We start from the raw sequence: 26808 nt of genomic DNA on the forward strand, positions 1-26808 counted from the left end.
TTTTTGAATGTTGAGTATTGCTGGCAGACAGAGAAGAAGAGGTTGTGTTTGAAGGGAAACTTAGCTTTTGGGCAGAAGTCTTTTTATTCTAACACACTTGCCCTTTTAGTTAGTTTGTTTTAGTTATATAGTCACTTTTTGTCCAGTATGGTTACATGAAGGGTTGGGGCGATATGGAAAAAAGACCTATCACAATATCTCTCCCCTATAGTTCAATATCAATACTATAACACTATAGTTCACGTCAATATTATTTACTTAAAGATTCTGACAAACCTTTCTACATCCATTGAGTTTGTAACTGTTGCTCCTCTAGCGTCTGCCATATTCTGCCATATTGTGTTTAAGGTGGATGAACATATTTAATGTGTGTAATATCATTTATGTTTGATTCACTTTGTTTTGTTTCTGATCCACTTTCAAAAAACAGAGGGAGCTCTTTTCATGAATAGGTCCTTTAAGGTGTGAGCTTGGCCTTTCACCGTCCTTGTTATGTTTGTAACCTTGTGTGAGATTTTTACATTTATGTCTGCAAACACATGGTTTTGCAACTTTATATTCAGCATCAGGATAGGACAAAATTTTATCATGGGGACTTATTATTGACGAAATTTGTTATGATATGGCGCAGCCCTAGTTACATACATTCATAGCTAGAAACACTGACGTATGTAGTAAATATACATCACTCTTACTTTGTCTTTGATAGAGTGAAAAGTTTGGACAAGTACGAGTAAATCCTTGGCAGGGTTTCATTTTCAGTTTGCTTGGCTCTTTATTCTTGGTACTGCAGTTTAAGTAGAAATCCCCAGGTTGGCAGTTTATTGAATGTAAATCAGGCTGGCTTAGAGGCAGAGGCTGTAGGAGGGCTGCTAATGTGCTAGCATCCCCCAGATGGGAGAGCCCCTCTCCTTTTCCCTAAGCCAGATATATTATAAGCTAATTCTCTGTTTGAATGTGGCACATTTTCCACACAGGCTGCTGTACTGGAGTCATTAGGGAAGCTCTTGTCACTTTAGGACACTTGTTTTAACTGAATTCCATCATCTGCATGGTCAGTAATCCCTCACATGGATATAAGGACTCAGGGGAAATTCTTGCAGTTTTCTGTCGGGATATGTTCTCAATTTATAATGAATATGTCTACATAAAACCACAGGTCTGTATAAATATTTTTTTTTCATCTTAACCATGAGGGTGTATTGACTTCTCCCTTAAGGTGGGTCCCCACATCTATGCTGGAAGGACATGCCTCTGAGAAATGTAATAATAATGTAGATTCAAATCAATCGTGTTTATGTTGCCACTGAATTTCTTAGCAGGCTTAACAGCCTGTACAGCATGGTCCTCTATCCTCTGACTTTTAATTCTGATAAATAAAACCTCCAAATAGATAAAAGCTGAAATACAAGTCATAGGAACTGCATTCTGGCAGCAGCAGCTACTTCATATTCAAAAGCAAAACTTGGTGAATGTGAGATTCTAAAGCAGGCATCTGAAACAGGTTTGCAGCTCAGCCTGCGCATAGTCGTGCTCTCAAAGCCTCTCCTAGCACAGCACGTAACCCGCAGAACTCCACAGATTGTTTCCTGTGAAGGAGATGAACTTTATTTTCTCTGCTTCTAGTGTTTTCTAAAATGGGTCAGCAGATGTTAGAGAGAGAGAGAGAAAGGGAGAGCAAAGTGTAGGAGGAGGAGGAGGAAGAAGAAAAAGAAGAAAAACAGCCAAACCAAACTGTTTGCTCTACAGTGTGGGCTGATAGGAGAGATAGAAGAGTGGGACAGAGTGAGGGAAGAGACTTCATCTACTGTATCTTCTGGTATGACAATTGCATAAAAAATGGGAGATTGCATTCTATTCTTTGCCCTCTCCACCCTATTGAATTGCATATATCATGTGTGCGCATGCAGCATGTTCATACTGCTTGGCATTATGTCACTCAAACACACAGGTATCATTTAGTTTCTCAAGGCAAAGAGTACAAACAAAGCAAGTGTCAACCCAGTGTAACCAGTGAATTACCTTTACAAGCTTCTCCTAACATCACACGGGTATTGATGAGGTATTGAACTAGAAAGGTGTAGCTGGAGTACAACTACAGCACCATCCCAAAGCAGTATTCAACAGATATATACAACTGAGGAAATGAAAAAGAGAAGGCTGGTTTGTTTCAGCTGCTGTTCGTATGTGACTGTGTGGGACCGTCTGTGTTTTGTTGTGTGTCTTATCTCTGTTCTATTTCTTCTTACACACTCCGTTCTCTCTTGCTAAATCTCAATCTGATTTTAAGACTATTTATTTTTGTCCTGTTGGTGTATCCCTTGATCTCAAGATTATATGATTAAATAAAAGTCCCAATAATTAGGTCAGAATGAAAATATTGAACAATTTTAACTGTTGTGCTATTAATGATGATTTGTCTTTTAATTGCGGTCTTCCCAACTATGGTAATGGGGAGAGGACCTTTTGCAAAGAATTACACCCTCAACCACTGCCACCATTTAACTACATAATATAAAATTTAGCTCTGTCATTGATACTTTAAATAGTTCTTAACCACTCCAAAACTTTGAATTTATGAGCCATGCATGTTTTATGGTGCTCTCGCACAGGTTCTGGTGTTTGGCTCTGACTATTTATTGCTTTGTACAGCTGTGTTTCTTTTGTGCTGATGTATGTATCTTGTTTTCCAGGTTCACACAACAGAGTGAACCAGTGTCCTGTCAATGAACATGGGTGTCTGAACGTGGATGTGTGCATCCATATGAGCAAACTGTGTGACGGCGTTCCAGATTGCTCCGATGGCTGGGACGAGGGGCCTCACTGCAGAGGTAATAAACACACTGAAGCATGCACACACACATTTACTAACTTGTGTCTAAAACACACTCAGAACAGGTAGCATCAGCTATGTGTCTGTCGTCATTGTCTCTCACAGACAAGAGGTTGCCCTATCTTGTAGTTCACATTTGACCTGCCAGCTTAAAAAAAATCTCCGTCTCCTAGTTTTACTTTGCAATACTATAATTTTTATCTAATAATCATCAGTAGCTGTATTTAATGAGGTGGCCTGCTTTGGCTTGAGCAACTACAATGGAATTAATTTTTCTAGGGGAAAAAGTCATTAATTTATCAATCAGCTTCACTATGAGGCTTCCCCAATCCCTGAGAGGATGAGGAGCCTGGATGCAGCTGAAGGAGAATCCCATCAAATCCTCTATTATTAATTAGAGATGACAGAAGAATGAGAAATAGAACATGCTGGGTTAGTGTTGGTCTTTGTTTCAGCAGACAAAGGAGCAAACAGCGGCTACTTTTAGAGGATTGCCCTGAGTAGTCAGCAGATGTACTGTAGCGGTTTAAAGCTCTGGCTGCTGCAGTAACCCATGATTGGATAAAATGTGTGCTTTTAATTTTTGTTGTGCACACCTGCATTTGTGTGTCTCCATTTTACATGTTGTAGTCGTGATGCCCTGTGCTATTCAGTGTAATTGTCCCCTTTCCTGGAATATGAAATCACTTCATCAAATATTTACAATCAACACTACAAGTCTCTGTGAACCAAAGTCCACAAGCAATGGGTAGGTCAGCCAAGTCGTTAGTGTATTCTTGGACAACTTTATTTCTTCTGCTAAATTTAAAGTATTATCCAAAGCTTCTGTTGTCTATTACAGTTAATTTATACAGTAGATATTAGCAATGTTAGATGTTTTTCATTAGTTATGCTATAAACTTCTTGTAGATTTGATGTCTGTTTTAATCTGTATGTTTTTAGAGCTAGTTATTCTAGATTTGTTCTTAAAATTAAAAAGTAAGTTCCCTTTTATTATGGCTTGTGCACATTATGTCCAAGCAAAATAATTTTCTTATTAGTCCAACCTGTAAAATACACATTTAGTACGTACATTTTCTACTGTAGCCTTGAGCATGTATGTGTGATAATTTTAGACCAGGAGAGTGGTAGAAATGTTAGGCTGATGAAGAGGACAGCTGTTAAGAGTGGGTGAGAGTCCTTTGTATCCCACACACTGGTCATTAAAACTAGACAAGCCTTTACACAACACAGTAGTGATGTCATCTAGTCACAACATGAACGCCCTGTTCCCAGGGACACAAGTCCAGCTGTCCTGGTAAGTAAGGCAGTGTTCAACACACACCTATACTTGCACACAAACCTACATGTTCATATGTCTGTAAAGCATGCATGCACTCACATGCACACATAAAAATACCCTCACACAGCCACAGTCTTGCAAACACGGCCAAACACCCCCATCAACCCCCACACAAACACATCAGCAGTGTGTCCAAAACATTTGGCATTGCTGTTTTTAAACTTCCCTCTTTTAAGGAAAAGGCCTGGCCTTTCACAAGCATCCCAGTGTTCATTTGTACAAACTGCCTGGTTGTGCAAGTATACCTGGGCACTGATGTCTGAAAGAACACTTTGTCAGTCAATGTGTCTAAGTAAAGCTGCCAAAAGTGTTGACAAGAGTGGTTAAAAAGGGGAGGGTAGCCAAGTTGGTTAGACAGGGTTTCTATCTGGCTGTGTGTAGAAAATTTGAAACTCAATTTGTGTGTTTGTGCTTTTTTTTTTTTCGACCTTTACAAAAACCAAACCTGAATAAAGTAATAAACAAATACGAACATGGACACATTCTGCAGGAGATTTAAGGAGCACTCAGTCCTGATTAAGCAATTCTTAAATGTGCCTCTAAATAAAATTCAATATTTTATGTTTTTTGCTAACATTAAAAAGCCTTTAATACAACATTGTAGAGGAAACTTAAACATTTTAAGACATGTTTTTGGGAGCTTAACTTGCTGGAATTTCAAAAGAAGGGAACAATAAATATGAGTGGCCTCATACATTCTCAAGAACAAGGCATAAGATATGTTGAGAATGTTTTCCAATGTGGTTTTGAAAACATTCACACCAGTCACACACGACTCTCAAGTTTACTAGTGTAACTTTAGAGTCTTTGGTAAAAACACAAAGCATAGTTGCATGTTTCTATTTAAAGGTCTATTGAACTAATTGTAGGCTTTTGCCCTAACTGACAATTGTAGGCATTTGTTAGCTATGTTGTTTTGTTTTCATGTGGGTGAAAGTTGAGTCAGTTCATTGATCTGCAGGTCTGCATTTGTCCTTTTTGTCATTTTGCAGGTAAAAAGTCCCTTCTTTGGGGGCAAGGCCATAGGCCTGCCTCTCCCTAAAGAGGCTGATTGATAGGGAAGAGAAAATGGGGTCATGACAATACTCTAGAGATCTTTTCTCTTTTTCTCACTTCTCAAAGGGAACCCTGATTATTGCCGTGGCCTTCCACTGTTGTTTATGCTTAATTGTGCATTCATTGTCCTTCATGTCCCATGAACTGTGGAATGAGAATTGGTTATAGGTTACTTGTGGCTCCCTGTGGAAACACCACATTGTCATCTTTATTCATGAGTAGGTCTTGACCTAAATGAATTTACTGGCTTCAGTTAGGGTTGTTCTGCATGATAAGAATAATTTTATTGGCGGTCTACCTGTCACTGTATGTGGAGATACTACACGTAGCACACTCATGATTTTCTTTGCGTAGAAAGGCCTGCAGATTGAAAAAAAATATCCAAGTATTGATTATTTTTAGCAGGTTACTTTGTCATGCATGTTTGTAAGTATCTTGTTCTTGTATTGTGTGTGTATTTGTCCATTTGTGTTAGCGTATTTATCTAGGTTTAGATTCAGGAGTCTGGGGCAGCATGCTGCCACTGTTTGGGACTATGATAGCAACTGTTTGCTCATTACTCAATCTGCTGGCCTGCTTGTTTGCAAATGGCTACTTTGCCCTCTTTGACTATGTAGCATGCAAACAAGTGTCAATAAAAATACTTTGAAGTAACAATTGCTGAGCTTTCCCAACTACTTCTCTACTATGCACGCTCGCATACCTGAGTATAAATCGCAAAACCCTGTTTACTTTACCTTTGCCTCTTTACCCAAAAGTGCTCAATTTTCAGTAATCCAGCATTTACCACCAACTTCACTTCTGTATATATAATGGAATGTGCCATGAAATTAAATCCTTATAAAGCAGTTTCACAGAATGGAGGAGCTGAATTTTCTTTGATAGAGGATGATTGTATGTTTAAACATGGTGATCTGATAAACCTTAAGAAGACTGGAATTCTAAAAGTTTCAGTCAGGCTATTAGCAATGCACTGCTAATTGTTCAAAAAAGGAAAGGTAAAGTTTTCCTATCTTTTTTTATCTATACAAAATGAACTGATATATGAAGTATAGACCATTAAAAACAACCTGATCAGGGACATATTTTGTACAAAATATATGGACGCACCGGCAGCTCACGAAAACAAATTGAATTACATATTTCAAGTATGCTGATAAATGCATCCTTAGTGTTGAATGTATGAACTGTTCAGAAAAAAAGGTAATTTGACTTAGCCTTGCAGTAAAAAAGTAGGTCCTTTCAGCTTCAGGTCCAGGATGGGGACATGTGTAGTCTTGTTCTCAGACAGTGAAAGCACGAAGATAAGAATGTCCTACCTCTCTTTAAAATGCCATGCAGTGTGTTAGCTCATCTAGAGAGTGAGTATTTGGTTCAATCTGTTAATTGTGGCTGGTTTATGCAAAAGAGGAGATGTTGTTTCCAAGCCAGATGATAAAAAAGCTGAGCGATTATTTTAACGAGTGATGTTTATGGAATCCGTTAATTAGTCTTGTTATGTATGTTTGTATGGCCATGACTCCAGCACCATTCAGTCTCTGTCTTGTTAACCCAGTTCATCCAAGCTGTTATGATTAGATTTTAGAAAAAAATGCTTAATCTTACGAGTTTTCATACATTTTCTTATGGAGTGGTAATAGCCAAGAGCACTTCTTTCTGCTTCTGCTGCCTCTTCTTAATTTTTTGTCATTGCTTCATAGTCTCACACCTTGCTTTAAAGGGCTATAGATTAGTGAAATTGAGGGTTGCCATCCATGCAGTTACAGGATCAGTGGCTTTGGCATGCTTCTTTAGGACTGAGGGCCTCCAGTGTGCTACTGTGTGATTTGTTTGCTTCGTTCATTAACCCTTGGTTAAACGTCTGACATGCTGGTGTTTCTTGTTTGCTTGGAGCAGGAACTACATAACAATCCATATCCTTCATTTCTGTGTGCACGTACTTCCACCTAGGGTTGCTCTGCCTTTCTTTTCTTCTCCATTCTCTTGTCTGTAATAGTTCTTCACTACTTTCTTTCTTTCTTTTGCTACTTTACTATTTACCTCCACTTCTCTCCTATTCTTGTGAGGTTAGAACACTTTCGATTGTCACAAAGAAAACATGCGCATATTTAAGTAATGCTAAAGTGTATTAAAACCCCCAAAGAAATGGTCAAACTGTCAAAACTATTTGACACTGTTTAGATTTTTTACTTGTAAAATATTGAGATAACATGGTTAATTCAATATTAATTTTATCTATATCAGCCACTCATAATTATACAGATAAAAAAATAGGAAACAAACATCCAGGATAGAGTGAAATTTTGTGGCTGTTTTTGCTCTCTAATAGCCTGTGTTTGCTCTCGGTGTGAGATTTGGTGAATGGATTCGATATGGGCTGCAGAGTTTGCTAGGGGATCGTTCCTTTCAGTGGAGCCACAACAAAAGGATCATTGTTGCACATGGTGCCCCAGGCCTTTATATAATAAGGGTCCTTCACTGCTCCAAACTCCACGTTTCACAGGCATGCTATCACCAGCTACTTTACGCGTAGTGTGTCTATGGCCATTAACCTTTTTTGTTGCTTGTTTAGGTAAATTACATGATGCTACTGTGCCCCTCTATTTCTCTAAAGAAATATCAGAATTTACGGATATTGTTTAGCAACATTTAATGTACCAGACTTTGATAACTTGTAGCACTGCAGTGTGAGAATACAGGTTTTTTGATATTTCATGTTAGCATGTTAGTTATTTCACTGAAAAAATCTTGCACATAACAAGAAACAACAAGTTTCACTTTTATGTGTGTGACCTGTTGACAGATATGTAATGAGACAAAAAGAATATTGCTGATCATGATCAGGATGATATATTATGCTCGATCCTCACTGTACTTTTTTCCTTGACTTCTCTTTGGCTTCTTTTACAGTTTATTAAACTCTAGACAGAAGGCCTGTTCTTGTCGGATACACACATGGCCTAAGTGGAAAAATAATAGTATCCTAAGTAGTGAAACTGTTTACAGGCCTGAGTTGAGCAGTATCACATAATTATCAGAATTTTGCTGGGGACCGTTTGAAATATTGTTTTGTAACGCCAGACGTCAACCACTAACAGATCCCCATCTTTTCTTTCCTGCCAAAAGATGTTGTTGTGAGTTTCCTCTGGGGGGTGGGAAGAAGAGGCCCTCTAACACGTGCTCATTCAAACACCTGCCAGTCACATACATAGATGAGCACCCATGCAGGCCTGTGTGCGACCCCCACTCTCTCACACCCACAATTCATTCACAATTTCATCTCCCAGTGGACATGTGATATGGCTCTGTGAATATTGCACTGGAATTAAGATAAACATCTGCACACAAACCTGATCAAGGAAGCTGTTGCTTTACCAGGTTTAATTTCATTCCCCAAAGTTAACTATGCTTTGTTGTATAAATTGAGCCCCCTGAAGACTTACATACTTATACGTCCTTATGAGCCAATTTTGTTTCCACAGTATTTAATGTTCCCATGTCTCTCTGTTTTTCTCTGGTTTAGAACAAGCACCAGACTGCGCCTCCCTTGGGTGCCAGTTTCACTGTGCTGTGACTCATGATGGGCCCAAGTGCTACTGTAGCACTGGATATGAGGTTGCTGCAGATGGAAGGACATGTAAAGGTGAGTGGGTGGTTTAGCATTAGATGGGACTTATTCTAGCTTTGCCAAAGTACCACTGAAAGTAACATCTAATAATTCTGACTTTATTTGCATGGGGCAGCATGTATTGAATGTTCTCATATTTTGATCAAACCACTTGCCTTAAGGTGAAAGATAAGTGCATCATCCAGGTTTTGGTAGTAAGTTGTGAATAAGTACTGTATAATTTATTAATTGCTTAATTCTGGACTGTGTCTTGTAGACTTCAATGAGTGCGGTGTGTATGGGACATGCAGTCAGACATGCACAAACTATGAGGGCTCCTACACCTGCAGCTGTGTGGAGGGCTACCTGCTGCAGCCAGACAACCGCTCCTGCAAAGCCAAAAATGGTTAGTATACACAAAAAGAACAAGAAGAAATTAGTGTTGATTTGTTTATTTGTTTAAACTGGTCTCTTGCTGTATTGTATCACGTTATTACATTTGCATGTTATATCAACCCCATTTGTTTTGCAAGATTAATTGATAGAGATATGTATTACAGGTATGTGAGGACTGTACAGTTTCTTTCCATCGCCTGCTCATATTTTTTCTTTTCTTTTCCCCTCTTTTCTTTTACTTCCCCCCAAATCACCTTTGCAGTGCCAGTGGATCGTCTGCCTATGCTGCTGATTGCTAACCTCCATGAGATCCGCTGCACCTCTCTAAGTGGCTCCACATCCCGGCTGCCCTCCATTACCACTAAACAGACCATGGCTATGGACTTCATCTATGTTGAGGAGACCGTTTGCTGGATAGATGTGGGTGACACCCCTGCCGCAACTCATTTAAAGTGTGCCAGCATCCCTGACCTCAAGACTGTCACCAACATCCGTACCATCAACATCTCCCTCAGCCTGCATCGTGAGTAGCAAGCAGTTTTATTGATGAAACTGAGAAAAATCTTACCTGAGTGCAACAAGTCCTTTTGTTTCTACAAATACTGTTTCCTGTGATGTGTGTTGTTTTTTTTTAAGTTGTCAGGTACACTGACGGTATGACAGCTTACATTGTTCAGTGCCAGTGAAAGTGAAATGAATACTTGGCACAGTACAGAAAGCACAGAAAGCAGCTCTCGTGTAATGTTTGAGTTGTCAGCTCACCCATGTGAATTTTCTGTACATTGCCTCAGGAATCAAATGGTCAACTTTGAATTTGCTAGATCAGATGAATGTTAGATGTGAAGCAATACAGCCTCACCCCTGAAAGCTGCTCATACCAGCAGAAAAGTGCCAAGTAGAAAAGCTGAGTCCAGCTTTTTTTCCCCCATAAGTGTCTTTGAAGAACAGGGGCACCCTGACACACCACTAAATCATCCAATAGAAGCAATATGTGTGTAGCTGTCTTACAGTGATGCAATACAGATAAGGCTGCCAGTGTGTCTACAGGTGTTAGTTCACTCATTTCTTGGGATATAAACAGTAACCTACTGTGCACATTGATTTGTGTACTGATTGTGCATTGTTTGGTTCACTAGAATGTAGTTGCATGTATGATGCATTGATGACATTTAGTGTTAGATTTTCCCAGAAACGTTCTCTCTGCCATCATAAGTTCTCCCAAGTTTTTTATATGTTGTCTTTGAACATGTACATAAAGAGTGCAATTTACTTTGGTGTCTGTAGGAGCAAAGAACAGATTTCTGCCTTGTGGTAGTATATGTTCTCATGGATGTTCTCATAATATAGGCATTGTCTTGACTCTCTGCTCTTGTGCACGCACTCACTCACACACACACACACACACACACACACACACATAGACACAAACATTTCCTTTTGAGAAACTCATATAATCCTGACATGATTTATATCTGGTTACAAGTCTAACTAGGTTGTTTTTTTTTTCAGCTGCCTGACAGAACCGCTGCACTGTAAGAATGGGAGCAGAAAACATAAAATGAGGGTGTGGGTTTGTGCATGTCTGCATACATGTGTGCGTGTGAGAAGGGTTCTCTTGAGAATTTGCCTCAGGCATGGGGAAGCACAGATGAAGAAAGCAAGTGAAAGACCCTGGTGTTTAGATTCTAAGATGTGGGACACAAAACCTGTGACGTGATTAGAAATACACTGACTCATATCCACTTTGAATGAAGCTTGTGTAACTGCTGTCACTGCTCTCAGCAGGAGCAGAGCAAAGACTAGGAACCTCACTGAACCCCAGAGTCTTTAAATTGAATTTTCTCAGTTAATTCACTGCACTTAGCCCAACTTACCCTTTTTGTGTTGGCTAAATGAAGGCAAGGTGTGGAAGTGAGATGGACTAACAGAAATATTGAAATAAAGCAGACAGGGGAACTTGACAAGGAGAAAGATGGTAATGATTTGACCTTGGAAGAGTGTGTGTGCGTGCATGAGTGTGTGTGCGTGCGTGTGCTCGTGTGTGTGTTTGCAAGTAGTCATGCAGATGACATTTTCATTCCTTTTTTGTGTTATGTCAGCCCGAATGGTCTTTACATTCCTCTGGTCCTGTCCCGTCAGGTCACTTCAACATGCTTGACACACACACACACACACACACAAACCCACACCCACACACCCACTCACACACACACACGCCCACACTTACAGTACTTCGACCCAAATACCTTTGACTCATGCAACCATTACTTAGTGACATATTACATTTTATTAATTGGGATTTGAGATTTTCATCTATGTGCTGTCCCATTTGTTCACACCTTGTAACATAAAATGCTTTCATGGCCTCGTGTATTTATGTCAATCTGTAAATAGAGGCATCTTGTAAAATTACGTGTAACATTTTTACAATCGTCAGTTGTTGGAGTTTATTATACAACACCATTTTTGTTTGTCAACTTCATAATAATTCAGAGATGTGCTAACATATCATAACATCCCTAGATGCGAACTCATCATCCTTCAGTAACAACAATTGAGGAGGAGGGTGGTTTATTTATCATCTAAATAATCTATGATTGGGCGTATTTCCACATATTCAGTGACAATGATAAGCTATTGCTCATACTCCTGTTAATGCAAAGTTTACCTGAACACAGCACACTTACTAAGGGTTACTACAGATATGAGCTACAGCCCATAAATAAAATTTACAGTTTGTAAATGTGAATGTGAGGAACTGAATATATTCTTCAGACTAACTAACTTCAATGATGTTTCAATCATTGAAGTTAGAAGCTTCCTCATTTTAAAACTATTACAAATGATCTGATTGGAAAAATAACCCCTATTGCTATTTGTTGTTTGTGTGCACTCTACTGTACATGTACTGTACATACTTAGGGGAAAGATTGCAGTTTATATTGTGAATCGCAATTCTGATCACCCAACCCTGTGGCTGTTTAAAATGTAAATTAAAAATGTAATGCAACCATTTAACAATTATTGAATGCATACATTTAATTGAAGATAGTAAAAATTCAACATATCAAATGTTAAAACTGAAATATCTAATTATTTTTAATGTTATATGCTCATTTTTACAGTTGAAAATTAGTTAAATTATTTGCCCATGTGGTGTTTAACAGAGTTGAGAAATTCTTCCTATTCTCACTTAGGATAGGAAGGATTTGATATTTTATAATATCTAATCATATAATGGACCTGTTGCGGATTAATCTCATTAGATGGGCGATGTTAAAATTAGCCTATATTTGTACTATTTACACTTCAAAAAAAGATGTAAACCATTGCTTTATGTTTATTTACATGTTAGACATTGCATTAACTCTAATTGAAAATTCTTGTTTGAGCTCAACAGAGACCTGCACTTTCTGCTCTGTTTTAGGTTTTATAACAAGCAGGGCTCAGGTGCACTCTTTGAAGCATGGTAGGCATGGGGATTGGCCGTAAAAACATAAAGATGAAACTCTAGAGGTTAGAGCAGGGTGCACACAAACAGGGTGATTTATATCTTCTTGGATCCTGAGAGAGTAGAACAGACACGTAGATGAAGATTCCAGATGTGGCCTGCTACCTCTGCATGTGTGATTCCTTTACTGGGAGGATAAAAGGGGAGCAGAGCCTACCCATCCCATCCTCTCTACCCACAGAGTAGAGCCCCACAGCAGGCACCATGATTCCCCTTTGTGTCCCCATCCATCTGTTTAATCCTGCTTCTCTTTTCTTCCTAGCCATTGTCCTCAGGGCATCCTTTCATTCAAGATTCATCAGGACACAGAGAGTCATAGTAAAACAGCGTTACAGGTTAATTCTCTGTATTTGCAGAGACTATAAAATTCTGGCAGGTGTTGCTTGCACCCAAATAGACCTACATGACCTACTTGGTCATGGGTGAAATCATGTCATGGTACTTTTGTTATCAGACCTTCCTTTCTAGCTAATAAACTCTCTTTTTCACTTACCGCACTGGGGGATTTGCCAGCGGCATAGCAAGAATTGCTCCGTCTTAAATAGAGGTCATATGTCAAATCCCTATGGAAAATCATAATCGCTAAACTCTAAAACGGTTCCCTTGAAAGGTTGAAAGTTTTGTGAACAGATAATAGGGTCTTATTTGGCACATGGAAGATTATGGATGATGGAAATAAATATAGAAATACTCACACAGACCTGGAAAGAGAAGAAATCCTCTGTTGCCCATTTAGAGTGTACGTGTCAGTGTGTGAGTAGTTTGAAGAGCTTGATAGGCTGTGGCCCTGTATGTAAATATCTGTGTTTCCTGTGGAAAGCGTGTTTGTTATTTCCCTCCTCAGTTTGGGAAATGTTTCCTCAGAGGAGTGTGAGCTGGCAGGTGTTACGGGCAGTAAGTGAGAAGGGTTTGTGAGGGCACAGTTGTTAGTTGAGGAGAAATGGTGGGTTCATTCAGTTCCCAGCAAACTTTCCACTTAACAGAAACTGAATGAGAAAGGACGTCAGCAGACTGGCTGGCTCTCTGGATAAGGGGTTCACTAGTTGTTGTTACACAACACAATAGTTACTGTATTGCACAACTGACTCTTTATTCTTTGTAAGTCTAATCGATTCCTTGTGCAGCCAGGCTTTTGACTGAATTACAAATGGTTTTAGAGCTGATACCAGTGGGAGTATCACAATTCTTCTTAGCTTCATGACAAATATTTCTCTTTGTCAGAATTTTGGTGTCTGTGAAATATCTTAGTGTGGTATTTACTCCCCCCTTCCAAAATAAATCTTTTATACAATATATATACAGTTATGCAACTACCTTTTTTACCTTTCAATAAATTATTTCCAGTTTGGAGGTGTATCACAAAATGTATTTAAATGTATTTCACCATCTGCAGTGTTTCTTTTAGAAACCCTGGCCACCACCCCACCCCTCATAGTTTTCTCTGCTTTCTCTGCTATGGTACAGTACTGTGAGGCCCTCATGGACATTTTTAAAGATCTGTGTAACTACCCCAACCCACCTAACCATTGTTAGGTGGGTTGGGGTAGTTACTAAATTGGGCCCAGATGTTTGTATGTTCTGGATTTTTTACTCACTCTGTCTCTGTGTAGCGTGGTTGTCATAGATTACTGTTGTTACATAGATTTAATTAGATTTAATTAACCAGGTCACTATACAATTAACATTAAAAGGAGAAATCATGTTATGGTTTCCAGTAACCAGGTTTCTTAAATGAATGTAAACACTGTTCCGCAATTACCAGGGAAATCAGATTTCTCAGAGTACCCTGGTTTCTCAAGCGCATGTAAACAAAGTCATTGGGGGCTCAAGTGCAAATTTTTATATCTTAATGAATAGTCAAACCTTGTGACAGGATGACTGCAGGCTTGCAGTCAATGGTGTTATACCCCCATCAAAGTTGTCCCTGTAATTAACTGGGGAGACACCTTTGGTCACTTTGATAGTGCATGTGTTAGTGTTAAGCCTGTGTGATGTCCATGTTTTTTCACAGTCTTGAAAGTAGGTGCTGTGTCAGCTGTTAAAATACAAGGCTATATGTATCTTCAAACTTACCCCCCCCACCCCTTATCTTCACAGCAAGGGTCTCCCTGTGATCTGGGGATTTCTGCACTTGCTCTTATATCTGACAGTGTTCCCAGAGAGTGAGACAGAATTTCTTGTGAGTGCTAGCACTTTAATTCCCAGTATGTCTGAAATAGAGGTGTCTATTTGCAAAGTTTCCTCTTTCTAGGCTGGCTTAGTAAAGCAGTGGTGTTACAAAAGGTCCTTTAGGAAAGATTTTGCAACAATACTCTCAGTCGCATTGAGTGATATGTTTAAGTGTAATATTTTTTGTACTTCCATAGCAAAGGCCGTTTTTTAAATGCATTTCTTGTCTGAGATGTAGACGAGGATGACAGAATATATATGTATTTGAATATAACAGAACAAGAATTTTCACACAAGTTATCTGCAGTGTGGTCTGTGTTTGACCAGTTAGGGATCCTTTAGCCTCTAGTTCCCTTGCTTGAAATAGAGATAAAGTTTAGGATTTCTTCAAAAGCTTCTTGGTCAAATGGGAATGTTCTTGCAGTAAAAACACGTTGGTCAATCTGTGTTCTTTGTGCTAAATGTTGCTTAATCTGACCTTCTGTTCATAACCTTCTCATGCACTCTCAAAAAAAATCACAACTGATTCCTATGAGGCTCTGTTTTTAATAAATTCTTATCTTCTCTGCCTGACTCAGATGTGGAGCAGATGGCCATTGACTGGCTGACCGGAAACTTTTACTTTGCGGATGATGTGGATGACCGAGTGTTTGTCTGCAACAAGAATGGCCAGACATGTGTGACCCTGCTGGACCAGGAGCTGTACAACCCTAAAGGAATTGCCTTGGACCCGACTATGGGGTCTGTACTTCCCTTCAGTCTTCTTGACCTAATGCTACCCTAGAACACAGTAAAAGGAAAATCCTGTTTCCTGATCAGAAGACATGCTGACCAAGCAAGCTGTCAAAAATCAAAGCACTTCCCCCAGATGGAAACCTAGACAAATACTTATGTGTCACATAAACACTTGCATGCTGGCCATTTCAGGTTCCTGATACTGAAGAGTTGACACCTCATCTAGTTCCTTTTTCCAGATTTATAGTTCTCCATTTTTTTATTGTTGTGGAAATCATTTTATTTCGTAAAAAAAATACAGCTAAAACTTGGTTGATTGGGTAACTTCTTTGTTAAATTAAGATCTCTTCCCTGTCTTAACCTTCCAGCTTACCATCTTAACCTTCCTGTCCTTTTTCTCATCTTCTTCTTCTCACAGCAAGGTGTTCTTTACAGACTATGGGTCTACACCAAGGGTGGAACGCTGTGACATGGATGGGCAGAACCGCACTAAGCTGGTGGACAGTAAGATTGTATTCCCCCATGGTATCACTCTGGACCTGGTCAACCGGCTGGTGTACTGGGCTGATGCCTACCTAGACTACATTGAAGTGGTTGATTATGAGGGCAAAAACCGACACACCATCATCCAGGGCCTGCTGGTAAGGTTTAAAAGAGGGTTACATAGGTTCGCACACAAAATGTCCAGACAACACTCAAACATACACCGAGATGCACTCGAGAGTATGAACTTCAGATTGTTCAGACATTTAAAAAATCATTCATTTAATTTTACCAATCAGCAAGCCCAGACTCCCTATCAGCCTTTCGGTCTTACCTCTGAAGGTAAGACTTCAAATGTATGACAGTCTTACCTCTAACACAGCTGTTTTCCAATTCTGTATCATCAGAGATTTAATTTTATCTTCTTTAGAGGCATTGCTGTTTTACAGTTGTCTCTCACGTATCCAAGCAGACAAAGTCTGCCTCTCTTGGGGAAGAGTTGTTTTTTTTTTTTTTTTTACCTTGATTGATATTACTTAAAGAATGTGATTTTCCTGGCCAGTGCCTCTAAACATCAGTCTGGCTCTAGCAAATTTTAACGCAAACTTATAATGGAGTAATGATCTTAATGAAATTAGGACTGTGGTGTGGGTTGAGGTAGGGGGAGGTAATGTGATCCCAACCCACACATCTTTCTGACAGTAGAGAAGAGTTGCACAGAGCAGAAGCTTATAAAAGTAAAGTATCTTTGAGTTTAATCAAACAGATGGGAAGTGCAGCCATTAGGCTTTCCCTTGCCAAGTTAACACCAACTGTCTTTATCTCTCTGTCTGTGTCTATGTTTGTCTCTGTCGCACTCTTTATTATTTTTTAACCTATTACGTTACGTTTAACCTGTCAGGATCTGTTTTATAGCAATAAATGACATTTTACGGCTCTCAATATGCACAACTTGTCAGGCAGGGTAAAGGATAAAATGTATACACAGATAAAATCACAGTTCTAGTCATGAATCATGAACTTTTGTTCTAAAAACATTATAGCAAACTCAAGAAAACGTAAATTTTTTCCTGCTTTATTATCTTATTGTGTTTCAGATTGAGCATCTATATGGGCTGACCGTATTTGAAAATTACCTGTATGCAACGAACTCGGATGAAGGCAACCTAAACCCCAAGACAAGTGTGATCCGAGTTAATCGCTTTAACAGCTCTGACTTCCAAGTGGTAACACGGTTAGACCGGGGAGCTGCACTGCATGTATACCACCAGAGACGCCAGCCCCAAGGTGCACACTTAAGGAGGCATAGCTCAGCTCTTAACTTTGCTCCTAAGACATCTAATATGTATCTATTATAAATGTTTACAGTTACAAGATTGTTGTCTTTGGGTTTTTTGATTAGTGCGCAGTCATGCATGTGTCCTGGATCAGTTTGGGAAAGCTGGAGGTTGCTCTGACATCTGCCTGCTAGGCAACAGCCACAAAACCCGCACCTGCCGCTGTCGCTCTGGATTCAGTCTCGGCAGTGATGGCAAATCTTGCAAGAGTGAGTATCAAGACAGAGGGGAAGATGAACCCAATCCCGTTACGTTTCCGCAGACATGATTGATGATGGCAGTGTAGTAACACTGATCACAAAAATGCTGACAAATTTAGTGGCATTTGTTTATTAAGATTACTTTCCCCTTCTTCTTCTTTAGAACCAGACCATGAGTTGTTCTTGGTGTATGGTAAAGGTCGTCCTGGAATTATCCGGGGCATGGACATGAATGCTAAGGTGCCTGATGAGTACATGATTCCCATTGAGAACCTGATGAACCCCAGAGCATTGGATTTCCATGCTGCCAGTGAGTTCATCTACTTTGCGGATGCCACCAGCTACATTATTGGCCGACAGAAGATAGATGGCACGGAGAGAGACACCATACTAAAAGAAGGTAAGGATAAATAAAACCTTTGCGCAGGACCATGAAAACCTCTCATTCTCCATTTTTAACCATATCTACTACAAAATATTTAGTGAGCAAAAGAATTCAGTCAGGCTATTCCATATAATTTTTATTTTATTCTCTTGGTATGCATCCTGAATCAATTTTCATACTGTCTTTTGCTTATCTCAGGTATCCACACAGTGGAGGGCATAGCAGTAGACTGGATGGGTGGTAATCTCTACTGGACAGATGATGGGCCTAAGAAGACTATCAGTGTTGCCAGACTGGAGAAAGCTTCACAGACCCGCAAGACTCTAATTGAGGGAAAGATGAGCCATCCTCGTGCCATTGTGGTGGACCCTAAGCATGGGTGAGGCAATAGGGGGAAGCGGACTGTTATTTTAATGGGTATTCTCATAAATGCTGCATTTACGTTATAAGTTCAGTTATAGCTTTTGGGAGAAGCAGCACTAAATAGTGGGAGTCTCAAAACTGAAACCTGCATTTTGACTCACCATTTCCCACACCTTTTGAACATAGCAATACTTCTTGTCTCTCAGATGGATGTACTGGACTGACTGGGAGGAAGACCCCACAGAGAGCAACAGGGGGAAGATCAAGAAAGCTTGGATGGACGGTTCACATCACCAAGTGTTCCTGACAAGCAAGACGGTGCTCTGGCCTAATGGCCTGAGTCTGGATATTCCCCAGGGCATCTTGTACTGGGTGGATGCATATTACGACCGTATTGAGATGGTTTACCTGAATACCACAGAGCGTAAGGTTGGTAAAGGTCATGGTATACACTTGGTGTTATGTTTGTGTATATGTTCTATTGATAAAACAGATATTCTTCCAAATAAATATTTTTTGACGAATATAATAATTTACATTCTTTTGTTTAATTAATTGTGACATTTAACCCATCTCTGTTTCCTGACTTAACAGGTGGTGTATGAAGGCCAGGAGCTTAACCACGCCTTTGGCTTATGTCATTACAAACAATTCCTCTTTTGGAATGAGTATCGAGGAGGCAGCATCTATAAACTGGACCAGGATACCAAGACGGTCATCTTACTCCGCAATGAGAGGCCACCTATCTTTGAGATCAGAGTGTACGATGCACATCAGCAGCAAGGTACATCTCTCCTGTCATAATGATCTAATACTCAGTATAGTTTAACAATTGTGTACTGTGATTTCATTATTCAGTATTCTTATTTGTGTTTTATTGTAGGATCCAATGCTTGTCGAGTTAACAACGGTGGCTGTAGCAGTCTGTGCCTTGCTATTCCTAATGGAAGGTCCTGTGGCTGTGCTGATGATCAAATCTTAGATGTTGATAATGTCACCTGCAGAGGTACTTAGCTACAAAAAAAGTTTTCAATAAAGATTAAAGTGGAAGGTTATAGAAAAATACATTGCAAAGCAAGATTTGAGACTCCTAAAGAATTCTATTCTACTTTGCCTTTGCAAACTATACAAAAGGATGCTATTTCCAAATGTGGGTATAGGGTTTGATGAACCCCCACCAATATTTTTTTAACTCGTTATACAAAAAGTTGAGTCATGCACCAGTAAGTGTTTTGATTTTTGGTGGCTAGTTCTTGTTTCAATGGCCCATCTGTTTCTGCTCCCACTCCTGATCTCATCTCCAGCCAACCCCTCCTACGTGCCCCCACCCCAGTGCCAGCCAGGGGAGTTTGCCTGCAAGAACAACCGCTGCATCCAAGAGCGCTGGAAATGTGATGGAGACAATGATTGTCTGGATAACAGTGATGAGGCCCCTGAGCTTTGTCGTAAGTGTGCCATGTCGTCATGGTTTCACAGGAACACACAGATAAACAAAAATCATATTTAAGTGTCTTTGCTAACAGGAAGAGAAGGAACCAAAACTGTAGTTTCCAAGATTGTCTCTTTATGTACATGTGGCTGTAATTTCACTGGCAGGCTTCCTGCTCACGAGGCTTTAGTGAGAACCATTAGTGAGACTCATATTTATCTTGGATGTTCTTCTCTTTTTTAAATATATAATTAAAGCCATACTTCCAGCGTTACAGATTATGAAGCGGCCTGAAGAGTATATCAAACACAAAAAACATTAATAATGCACTTGATGTTTTTAAAAAAGAAGAGTTGATGTACCTCATACTTATCTTTTTTCTTCCTTCAGACCAACACACCTGTCCAGCTGACCGATTTAAATGCCAAAACAACCGCTGCATCCCCCTCCGATGGCTATGTGATGGAGACAATGACTGTGGCAATGATGAAGATGAATCCAACACCACCTGCTCTGGTATTCACAATGTTATCTCAGTTTACGTTTAATCTTTTGTTATGTACGCTACAGAATTGGATTTACTTACTTATGAAGCAAATTTTAATAATATAAAATAAAATAAAATAATAAAACTTAAGTCTTAAATCTGCATAAGGTTAAAAAAAGTTGTTCAAAGTTTAGTTTAATTACTCCCTTTAGTTTGTCCAACACTGTCTGAAGGTTATATTGTATTATTATTATTATTATTATTATTATTATTATTATTATTATTATATTGAGATTTACAATATTCATAAGAGGTTTTTAGAAATATGGAAAACACTGAACCGTATTAGCTTAGGAACACTAAATCTGGAGTAGATTGGAATCTGTCAGTTTTGAATTTGTTCACTTACAATTTGTGTGGTGCTCACCAGCATTATTTTAAACACTGTGCAAGAGTATGTTTTGATCTAAATCTTCAGTGATGACGGGCTGAAACAGAGTAATGGCCTTTGGCTAACATAATTTATTGTTTCTTAAGAGCTCTGCTTTAGTTTTTAAAATAAATTGAAGGATGTTATGATCTCGTTTTAACTCGGTTAAGGTAAAGTGAGTGAGCTGTTTTGGGGTAGTTTTTATGCAATAGACCATTGAGAATTAAATCAGGCTTCAATCTTTCTAGGTTTTCAAAGCTTTATTGTTGAGTCAGGGATATCGAAAAGAAAAGAGGAACTTTTTACACCACTTCCCTGTTTTACACATTATTTTTCTGCCAGCTCGGACTTGCCCACCCAATCAGTACCCCTGTGCGAGTGGGCGATGCATCCCCATCTCTTGGACATGCGACCTGGATGATGATTGTGGAGACCGCTCCGATGAACCAGACTCCTGTGGTAAGCTTTTTTTTTTGCTAGTTTTTGTTAATAATGTTGTTGTGTTTCAGTTTCCTAACGTCTAATGTCTTGACAGCATACCCAACCTGCTTTCCTCTGACCCAATTCACATGTGCCAATGGACGCTGCATCAACATCAACTGGCGCTGTGACAATGGTGAGCCACATCTTCTGAGACTTCTTTTACTATTCAGAAAGTTAAACTTCACAACAATCCTGTATCAAGCAATAAAATGGGTGTGTGTCTGCCTTTGTACAGACAACGACTGTGGTGATAACAGTGACGAAGCAGGCTGCAGCCATTCTTGTTCCAGCGTCCAGTTTAAATGTAACAGTGGCCGCTGCATCCCAGAATACTGGACCTGTGATGGTGACAATGACTGTGGAGACTACAGTGACGAGACTCATGCCAACTGTACCAACCAGGGTAGGGAACAATACAGTGCATTGTACTAACGCACTGTTCTTAATTGTTTTGTTACAGCGTAGTCTTATCTCCCCTAGTGCTTGTAGATAAGATTGTATTTGTACTGTTCCTAAGTTGAGCTTTCATCACATCACGAGTTGTATTTCACTGTGTTTACATGTTGCTGTTTGCAGTTGTATAAATACTGTCATCTTACAAGTCTGGATCTTACTCCTCCCTGTTTTGTTTCTGACACTCTACATGCCCCTGCGTGCCCTCTGGCTTCAACTTATCATTTACAGCAAATCCTCTCAGGATGTGATAATGTTTTGTGGTTAGATAGCAATACAACTTTTTGATGGTCTTATACAAATGGCTTAGATGTTTTGACTATGCTGCAATGATGACTTTACATGTTTAGATTTGAAAATTGCTGGTGGCCGTGTCAGGCTGATTTGGAAGAATTTTGCCTGTTATTCTACTCTTTGTTGCAATGAAAAGATGCTGTCATAGCATAGTGCACTGCTCTTTCTTGACCCACTGGTCTGCCTAGACACATACATTCCTGTACAGTGTTTGTGTTCTGATGTTGTTTGTACTGTTTGATCCATGAAGTAACAGCCAACTGCTGTCAAGCCTCAGCATGCAAAAACGGGCCCAGCATGACCTGTTGGTGTAACGAGCAATCTGTGCTCTCTGCGTGTGTATTTCTGGCTGTGTGTGTGTTTGTGGGTTCTGTTGGCCTGCCGTCTGGATACCTTTAACTGAAATTTAAAAAAAGCAACACTATCGCCTTCTCCCCCTGTATATTGTAAAAGTTCTGTAGCCCATTTTCAGTTTTATCGTGCCAAGTGCTATCCTTTGCGATTAGGGGATGTTACTGTGCCACCTCATCATTGGGTTCTTTAATGTGCCTGTGACAACAGTCAATGAGCTGTTTATCTCATTGTTGTTTGACTTGGCTCAGTTTCAGAGTGTTAACACAGCATCATAGCATATTAATTAATGTCTTGAATGGCCTATTTCACCTGTTTCCAGGTTTTGGCTAAGTGTGCAGTCTGTGATACTGTTGTCAGTTAGTTGTGATCCCATTCTAGTTCTGTTGCCAACTATTCAAACTTTCAGTGTCATCTTTTTTGTTGGCAAACTTTCACACTTTTTTGATTTTTCCTCTGCAGCCACTCGTCCTCCAGGTGGCTGCCATGTAGATGAGTTTCAGTGTCGGATGGATGGCCTATGCATTCCCATGCGCTGGCGCTGTGATGGGGACACAGACTGTATGGACCTGAGTGATGAAAACAACTGTGAAGGTGTCACCCACATGTGTGACCCAGCAGTAAAATTCAGCTGCAGGGATTCTGGTAAGGAAGCTTTGAGCTGTCTTAAGTACCAGTTTAGAGGAGTGATTGAACTTTTCTGACAATATCAGTTAAAGATAAATGTTTGTAATAATAGGGTTTTATCCTTTGACAGATTAGGACAAATAAATGAAAGGGTAAGAGCCTGGTCACACCAGAAAGTGGCACAGAGAGATTATTTGTACATTTGTCATGCTTTGGCTGCTCTTCAGCTTGTTTTATTTGGTGCATATAAAAGAAGAGTTATTAGTGTGGTTATATAGAATAGAATTGATAAGATGCTTTGTGAAAGGTCAGTGGCTCGAATTTGCATGTCAGTTGAAGTCCATTAATTATAATAATTTCTTTGAAATTGATTAATTTTGGTTCTGTCATAAATGCTGGTGTCACCAAACCATAAAACTGATTTAAAATTGATCTTGATGATCTAATAATAAGATAAATGTCTCCAAACAATAAAACGCTGATATTATATTGTCTTGGTCATGTCAGCTCGCTGCATTAGCAAGGCCTGGGTGTGTGATGGAGACAGTGACTGTGAGGACAACTCGGATGAGGACAACTGTGAGGCATTGGTGTGCAAGATGTCTCACCACATGTGTGCTACCAACGACTCCATCTGTCTGCCTGGGGAAAAGCTGTGTGATGGCACTGACGATTGTCCAGATGGCTCTGATGAGAAACTTTGTGGTAAAACATTCTTTACACTCTTACACCTTTCTACACATAAAGCACATCAGGAAAATGTGTTCAGTACCAGATTATTTAGTTTCTTTCCTTTTCCTGTCAATATTCAAAGCAACACAAGCAGGTGAAGAATGCATACATCTTTTTGTAGTTTCAGATATATTCCAACCCTTTCATCTCTCTTTCTTGCATCCAGACCTATGTTCATTGGACAATGGTGGTTGTAGTCACAATTGCAGCATTATTCCTGGAGAAGGCTTCATGTGCTCTTGCCCCCTGGGCATGGAGCTGGGACCTGACAACAAGACCTGCCAGATCCAGAGCTTCTGCGCCAAACACCTCAAGTGTAGCCAGAAGTGCGAGCAGGAGAAGTCCAGTGTCAAGTGTTCCTGTTATAAAGGCTGGGAGCTGGAGGCTGACATGGAGAGCTGCAAAAGCACTGGTGAGTACAAACAGGGACTATGTTATAAAGAGTGTATTACAAATAGAAATTGAAGCATTCATCTTGTCTTCTGATTAAGAAAAACGGTTATTTTCTTGTGAAGAGGGAGCTTTTTTTAAATTATTATTATTTAAAGGGTGAATATAGGATGTTTAATGCATCATGGTGTTGAAGATAATTTTTTCTAGGAGGTGAACAGTAAATTAGTGCATTCATTCAGTGTTTCCATTTGGAAGGGTCAAGTGCGGAAGATGTAAATATCTATGCCAGGGTTTGATCCAAGACCAGTAAGTGGTTTTCTGAATCTGGACTTAAAGATAAGATTTACTTTTCTGGTTGCAATTTCTTTGCCTTCAGATCCCTTCAAGCCTTTCATCATCTTCTCTAACCGTAATGAGATCAGAAGGATTGATCTCCACAAGGGGGAGTTCAGTGTGCTCGTACCAGGCCTGAGGAACACCATTGCCTTAGACTTTCATCTCAACCAGAGCACCCTATACTGGACTGATGTTGTGGAGGACAAGATCTACCGTGGGAAATTGTCTGAAAATGGAGGTGAGACAGCCTGTTAGTGACAGCTTTCTGCAGCATTAGTAACGTTGAAATATAGATGGTGTGGTGTACTGAATATGCAGTCCAATTTACATGGTAATAAGGCAATTTTTCACTGTCATTTATTTTAAGGTAATAATCAGTGGATTGTTTCTTGTAAGGAAATCATTTGTGTGCTTCTGAGTGAGAAAATAACTTTCACTAAACAGATGCACTAATTGTACTTTTTTGGAGCCAAATGTGTTTAAAAAGAGAATGTGGTCAGCAGTGGTGGTCTGTGACCATGAATAAATCTCTCAGGTCACAGATGTCCCAAACCCCAGGCCTCCTGGCCCATCAAGGTTGTGTTCTGAGCACAACACCTAGGGTGCACAGGGAAAGCTTTGTCTCTTCCCATTTGTCTCAGCACTTGCTGTGCGTGACTGAAGCAAGATCACTGATGTAGCCTATGACGGAAAACACACAGCAGTTCCAGTTCCCAGCTCTCCAACTTTGCTATTAAAACAGGGCTTCTGAGTAGAGACTTAGTAAACCACTCGTAAATCAGATCCTGCTGCTCCACATTAAAGCCATTTGGTATCTCCAGAGTTGTTGGCATACACTGGCTACTGCCAACAACATAATGAAGGTGCCCTTACCAACAAAAGCACACAGAAAGGCAACATAACTCCAGTATTCTTTTATCTAAACTGTGAAGAAGGCTTAGCCCTCTCCCACAAATTGCTAGTGAAAGAAATGTAAAGATCAAGGCTGATTGCCCACACCCAGAGACGATCACACATTTTGGTTTTGCATTGAATTTACATGAGGGATGAATTACAATTGGTCCTTATTTCCTTTAAACACCACTAATACTAAATGCTATTTTAAACACATTTAGTTTTGGTTGCTTTTTCAGGGGTCAGATTAATGATAAAGAAACAAAACCATACAACTTTTAATTCCCACTTTACCTATGTTGTCTCTAAAGCTCTAACCAGTTTTGAAGTGGTGATCCAGTATGGACTGGCTACACCAGAGGGCCTGGCTGTAGATTGGATAGCCGGAAACATCTACTGGGTTGAGAGCAATCTGGACCAGATAGAGGTGGCTAAACTAGATGGGACAATGAGAACCACCCTGCTGGCTGGAGAAGTGGAACATCCCCGGGCCATCGCCCTTGACCCTCGTGATGGGTAAGAGACATTTTCTTGATCAAGACATTCTAAAGCTGTAATCATCCTGTATATGTATTTGTTATTTTTACATAATATTTTCATTTCAGTTGTTGTAGGGTATGTAACTTGTACATTCTTTTATATAAAAGTGACATGATCTCAAGTGTTTGATAATCCCTTCACACTGATTGATTTTTTTGTTGTCAGTATACTGTTTTGGACAGACTGGGATGCCAGTCTCCCCAGAATTGAGGCAGCATCTATGAGTGGTGAAGGCAGGCACACCATCCATAGAGAGACAGGAAGCGGCGGCTGGCCCAATGGACTCACTGTGGACTACATGGAAAGACGCATTGTCTGGATTGATGCCAGGTAGCATTTGCTGCTAGACTCTGAATATACAGAGCGCTTTCACTGCACTGCATCCACCCACTCACTTATTGCATTGCCCACTTTCTTTCAGCCTGTTTTTTTTTTTGTTTTCTTGTCATTATGCATTTTTTCCAACAAGCATGCATATGTGCTTATATTATGTAAAACTACATACATACATAAATATTGATTTTGGATCTTGAGCAAAATGTATATCTACTTGAGCTAATGCACATATCAACCCTTTTATTTCAAGTACACATCTCCGCCTTAATGTTTCTCCAGGTCAGATGCTATCTACTCCGCCATGTATGATGGCTCTGGGCTGATTGAAGTGTTGCGTGGCCATGAGTATTTGTCCCACCCCTTTGCTGTCACCATGTATGGGGGCGAGGTCTACTGGACCGACTGGAGGACTAACACACTGGCTAAAGCCAACAAATGGACAGGGCACAATGTCACTGTAGTCCAGCGTACCAACACACAGCCTTTTGACTTACAGGTTTATCACCCATCTAGACAACCCCAGGGTAAGTAGCACACCCGATACAGACTGAAAAATGCAAGTAGAGAAGCACTCACAGAGAGAGATCTCAGGTTTACCCCTACCTG

The 26808-nt window shown here is 39.8% G+C and overlaps 1 protein-coding gene across 3 annotated transcripts in view; it reads left to right on the forward strand.

Moving 5' to 3' along the window:
- The window catches only part of lrp1ab (low density lipoprotein receptor-related protein 1Ab), a 76262-nt gene that overhangs the window by 18670 nt on the left and 30784 nt on the right, over positions 1-26808 (forward strand). For all 3 annotated transcript variants that reach the window (XM_067528252.1, XM_067528254.1, XM_067528253.1), the window contains 25 exons: positions 2694-2831; positions 8755-8874; positions 9116-9244; positions 9497-9757; positions 15493-15655; positions 16068-16290; positions 17230-17419; positions 17535-17678; positions 17833-18069; positions 18253-18433; positions 18624-18846; positions 19012-19201; positions 19301-19423; positions 19722-19862; positions 20237-20362; positions 21106-21222; positions 21299-21379; positions 21482-21649; positions 22807-22989; positions 23479-23676; positions 23870-24115; positions 24473-24670; positions 25638-25842; positions 26032-26196; positions 26482-26726. In XM_067528252.1, the coding sequence (XP_067384353.1) occupies positions 2694-2831; positions 8755-8874; positions 9116-9244; positions 9497-9757; positions 15493-15655; positions 16068-16290; positions 17230-17419; positions 17535-17678; positions 17833-18069; positions 18253-18433; positions 18624-18846; positions 19012-19201; positions 19301-19423; positions 19722-19862; positions 20237-20362; positions 21106-21222; positions 21299-21379; positions 21482-21649; positions 22807-22989; positions 23479-23676; positions 23870-24115; positions 24473-24670; positions 25638-25842; positions 26032-26196; positions 26482-26726 (4395 nt within the window). The remainder of the gene's footprint in view (positions 1-2693; positions 2832-8754; positions 8875-9115; positions 9245-9496; positions 9758-15492; positions 15656-16067; positions 16291-17229; positions 17420-17534; positions 17679-17832; positions 18070-18252; positions 18434-18623; positions 18847-19011; positions 19202-19300; positions 19424-19721; positions 19863-20236; positions 20363-21105; positions 21223-21298; positions 21380-21481; positions 21650-22806; positions 22990-23478; positions 23677-23869; positions 24116-24472; positions 24671-25637; positions 25843-26031; positions 26197-26481; positions 26727-26808) is intronic.

The sequence above is a fragment of the Channa argus genome, chromosome 13 (assembly GCF_033026475.1).
Source record: "Channa argus isolate prfri chromosome 13, Channa argus male v1.0, whole genome shotgun sequence".
In the NCBI taxonomy this organism is placed as follows: Eukaryota; Metazoa; Chordata; class Actinopteri; order Anabantiformes; family Channidae; genus Channa; species Channa argus.